The sequence below is a fragment of the Pinus tabuliformis genome, chromosome 7 (genome assembly GCF_031772625.1).
Source record: "Pinus tabuliformis cultivar Carrire ecotype Pingquan chromosome 7, CPIR1, whole genome shotgun sequence".
Classification (NCBI taxonomy): Eukaryota; Viridiplantae; Streptophyta; class Pinopsida; order Pinales; family Pinaceae; genus Pinus; species Pinus tabuliformis.
In genome coordinates, this window is record NC_142293.1 from 686728080 (window position 1) to 686732707 (window position 4628).

General features: G+C 36.5%; 1 protein-coding gene across 4 annotated transcripts; it reads right to left on the minus strand.

Annotated features, from left to right (window-relative positions):
• Positions 1-914: 914 nt before the first annotated feature.
• LOC149249348 (uncharacterized) lies at positions 915-2487 on the minus strand. 4 transcript variants are annotated; one of them, XM_089456219.1, is made up of 3 exons: positions 1987-2487; positions 1778-1849; positions 915-1231 (listed from the first exon to the last, which is right to left on the minus strand). In XM_089456219.1, the coding sequence occupies exons 1-3, from the start codon at positions 2285-2287 to the stop codon at positions 1143-1145; spliced, it is 462 nt and encodes a 153-aa protein (XP_089312345.1). In that variant the 5' UTR covers positions 2288-2487; the 3' UTR covers positions 915-1142. The 4 variants fall into 4 exon arrangements, 2 of the variants coding, with proteins under 2 accessions (XP_089312345.1, XP_089312346.1); XR_016265837.1 differs by having other exon boundaries at positions 1210-1231; positions 1958-2113; XM_089456220.1 differs by lacking the exon at positions 915-1231 and adding an exon at positions 1392-1691 and having other exon boundaries at positions 1987-2183.
• Positions 2488-4628: the final 2141 nt, after the last annotated feature.

Genomic DNA, 4628 nt, shown 5'->3' on the forward strand with positions numbered 1-4628 from the left:
ATTTGAAATTATATATATTCTGGTTATTAATATTATGTTAATAAAAAAAGACAGTTGTGTTGATACCATTTTGAACTGAGTTATGATTAATCATGGTTAGTAACTGAGGAATCAGTTACATTGGAACCCTAACTACCTTGAGGTAGTTGAGACCCCAGAGGAAAAAGGCGAAAATGCCAAGTCTGGTGAGGATCAGATGGCAGAGGGAAAAAAAGAAAACATTCATGCTATGTCTGGTTAGGATCAGATGGCATAAGAGGAAAGGAATTTTCTTGTACGCTATGTCTGGTTAGGATCAGATAGCGTTTACTGGCAAAGCCAGTGTAATTGCGGTCGAGCAGGACCAGCAAGTGCTTGGGGGTGGAAGAATAAAGAAGAAAAACTTCCTACAGACGGGTGGACTGACAAGCAAATCAAGTAGGTTGGTACCGGAACAGGTACGACCTACTAAGTATACATTTATTTATTTAGTTATCTCTGACGTGGAGTTAGGCTAAAGGATTCACTATTCTGTATTAGAAAGATTGATACTGTGTAATTTCTATAACTGTCATTCGTAGCTGAAAATGTGAAAAGGACAATAGCTGTGCCTTATAGATAGAAACCGAGACATGGCAATCTGAATGAAGAATATTACACCCTTGCCTATTTCTTTTAGCCAAAAAAAAATAGTAGCGGAACGGAATAAATACTAAGTTTCATTATCACAGAGACAGTAAGAATTATAAACAGAGATGAAAACTGTAATAAGCTCTATCTAGTTTTATATACTGCGGAAAAGAACAGAATACTTTTTTTTACATGCAGAATCAAAAAGAAACAAACAGGCATTTTGTGCAAGATAATGTATTACGCTTATATCATTGAGACATTCTTTATATAGCACGGGACTGGTATGTCTTGTAAAGCCAGCATGCCTAAAACCGGAAGATATTATCATATTCAACAATCCAAAAGAGCGTATACACTTAGAGAACCCTAAGCTCGCTAGAACCTCCGGGTCAGAGAACCAACCCAAAATAATAATATTCACATGTATAGCTTAACAACACCGAATACACGTATACAGAGTTGTATGCATAAACTTTAAAGAAGGAGGTAAGCCGCAGACCGCAAGGTAACCGAGGTTACAACGGTCTCGGTTAGAACCTGTTTAGTAAAAACCCTCGCTCAGAAAAGTTACATGAGCCGGGTTGAAGCCATTCGAAACGGCCAGGCGCCATAAACATATCTTGAACACATAAACAATAAACACATAAACAAGCTAGTGCATAGCGGAGCTAAAACCCAACCTTGGACCTGTAACTTATATACAGACTCCATATTAATAAAGAGGAAACAATGCTCTTATACAGAGAATCGAAGCTTAAGCAAATCAAATGCTGACAGTATAAAGACAAACTCGAAATGAATATAAATTTCAATGGACAAATTTACAAAAGATAACTCTGCATTCGATTATCAGTTAGCCGTGAATCGGCATCCAAACCAGTGATAACTGTGCAAATATACATCTCAGTGAACAAGACTAGACGGAGGCCGTCTTAACAAGAGTCATTAAACAAAAGTTGAATAACATGTCTAAACACATTCACATAACAGACGAAGGACCGACCCATACAGGTCCATTACATGCAAAACCCTGAATGTACAGTTGAGAGAGGAGTTCGAAAGCAAGGAACTCGGCATCCCTGTTCAGCAGAACAGTGGATTAGCCATTGTTCCGAGATGAGAAGACCCAAAAATCTACTCTAAGCAAATAAGGTGGTGCTCCTACCTGTGGCAGGATGGTCGAGGTCGATAAGCCAGTAGCCTCTTCGAAACGCTGTCTGGACATCCGCGGCCTTCCCTGCAATTGTCATAAAAAAAAAACATTGACTGAGAAAGTATATTTACCGAAGAAAAACTCAAGTAATTAAAGTTGAAAACTAAATTGCTTTGCAAAGCTCGTCTTAACCTGGGTAATAAGCTGTCAAGGTTCCTTACGCCTTGGTATAAGATGAAACCCTGGAGCAGTGAGAGTTTGCAAGTCCTCGGCCGAGCGCAGGAGAGCTGAAGACTGCAGCAGCCAAACACTCGACACCGAATGGAAACAATGACCAACCAATGTAAAAACGAACCTTAAATATCCCTTGCAAGACCTTGCCTCGTGGCATAGTTTCGGCCATCGATCTGGGTAAGACTGCCACTGCCGTTCGATCTTGGAGAAGGATCTGGAAAGGTTTGGGCGCGAGATTGGTAAGTTCGAGGAGCCAGCCTCGTAACACTTGTTCACGCCACCGCACATGGCACAACACTATGAGCCGTGGATCTTGCCAGATGGATGAACCTCAGCTAACAATGCTGCGATGGATGGTACCTTACCTGTACGCGTATAACTCAAGGAGCAAGTTAACCGGTCACGGGTCGATCAACCATCAGATCACATTTAAGGTGGAGCCAGCCTTGGTAACCGAGACCTGTCATGGCAGTAAACCCATGACCGCCACTACAATACAAACCCTTATCTATATAGTTATATAAACCTTTGATAACAAGATAGGAGATCGAATGAATATATGTACATGCATTGAGTACAGCTAAGATTGTAATCCAATGAGTAATGACCGTGAAGATTGTAAAGTGCTATTTTATGCAGTAGTATAAGAGTGTATCAAATCAATAGGATTTATTTGTGTATGCGGTAACTTTATTACGTGATATATGTATAGAGTCAACCCGTCGAATGATCATATTACTGGTGGGTTATTCAATGATATATAAGTGGTATGGTAAATGTATAGTTACTTATGTCAAAAAATTTTATTTGCATGTATTGGAGCGTGACATTTTGACTAATGATATTTAAATTATAAAAAAATCATTAATTATTTTATAAATACAAATTTTATTAATCATTTTCTATTTTAAATATTTTCTTCACGATAAATTTATAATTATAAATAATCCTTTTTTTAAATATGTGAATATTGATAATTAAAATATAATATTCTTTTTATAATATTCCTTTCTTCATAGAATGTACTCTTTTCTCCAGATGCATTGGATCATTGTTGTATGAGGATGCGGATTTCCCAGTGTCAAGATCACGAAACATTTCGGTTGTCTATGCGATACTATGCATTTGGATGCAATTGAAGAAAAATCCAAGAGAAAATCAGTTAATTATCCCCACGAAAATCATTCTCCAATTTATTTAAAATGGCGTTAGAGATATGTAGGATTTTAGAAAATAGTAAAACTTGACCGTTATCAAAGAGAAAAAGCCGGAAAAGCCACAGAAAAATATCGGAAAAGCCAGATGTACGTTCTCTTCGAATTTGATTTGATGTGCAAACAACGCTCTCTTTTTCCATGTCTCCGTGTTTTGTTCTTTTGTGCATCTGTTTGGGTTTGCATCTATTTGGGTTTTGTTTCTATGTGTTCCTTTTGTGTCAAATTATGGTTGAGAGCCACAAAGCATGAAGCAGAGAATGAAAAATCCTCAAGCAGAGGTATTCCTGTACAACTAAATTGGTCAATGCAATCTTCATACTTCTCGATGGATGAGGTGAGGCAAAGCTTGTTTTCATTTGATTTATTAAATCTCTAATCTCTTTAGTTTTAGTAATGGCAATTTATTGATTATTTCTGCATTTTTGTTTTTCTCATCTTCAGCTTCCAAAAAGAAAAGGAAAATTCCAAGAAATTCTATAGGCAATGAAAGCGGCGAATGCAATCTCCATGTCACTTTTCTATGGATGGATGAGGTGAGCAGATTTTTTTCATTTGATTTATTAAATCTCTAATCTCTTTCATTTTAGTATTACGAATTTACCAATTATTTCTGGATTTATTTCAGCGTCTTTACTGCTCATAGACAAACCACGGAGTGAGCACCACTATGGAGCAAGAAGCTTTAAGGTACCTTATAGTTACTTCTCAATACCTGCTTGATTGTGGTGTTGATGCTTTAAATATCGATTTACTTGGAACATTTTGGTGTTGTTACGTAGACGAAAATATAGATGATTCGGTGTAGATGATTCTTACACCGAATAGAGGCCAACAATTAACTTCTCTCAATTGGAATCCAGACCATATAACAATTAACTTCTCTAAATTAGAATTCAGAACATATAACTATATGCAACGTCAAAAATAACTATATAAAACATCAAAAGAAAAGAGTGAAACTCTGTTCTTTCTTCCTAAACCTAATCAGTCGTCTCTTAAAAAAAACCGTTTCAAGATGCAGTTACCCTAACCTCTCGTTTTGCTAATATTCTATTGGTTGGGAGCGTGTCAGCTATGCTAGGTAGGTGGATTGTATTCGGTTGGTTGTTACACGTCATCACACTTTTGCATTACACTGTTGCGGTTATATTTTATTGGACAAACGCATGCAAGGGCCTATTATACTTTCTCAAATATAATAATTTTTTCACATAGTTAATATAAAACACAAATTTATGTCTCTGGTTTTTCTGTTAAATAAAACGTTGGAGCCTTTGATAGAGAGTATAATAGAGTCTCTCAAGCATAGGTAAAATAAAACATTTTTTTTAACAAAATATAATAATTTTTTTAGATCTTATGATCGAAAGTACAATAGGATTTATTTCTTAAATGTAATATTGTTTTCACAT

What these genes read in the sequence shown, in the direction of transcription:
- LOC149249348 (XM_089456219.1), bottom strand. Translation starts at nt 2,287, where the DNA reads ATGTGCGGTGGCGTGAACAAGTGTTACGAGGCTGGCTCCTCGAACTTA. An exon ending in GTTTCATCTTATACCAAGGC is followed by an intron (nt 1,850 to 1,986) that starts GTAAGGAACCTT and finishes TGACAATTGCAG; the next exon opens with GGAAGGCCGCGGATGTCCAG. An exon ending in CCTCGACCATCCTGCCACAG is followed by an intron (nt 1,232 to 1,777) that starts GTAGGAGCACCA and finishes TATGTGTTCAAG; the next exon opens with ATATGTTTATGGCGCCTGGC.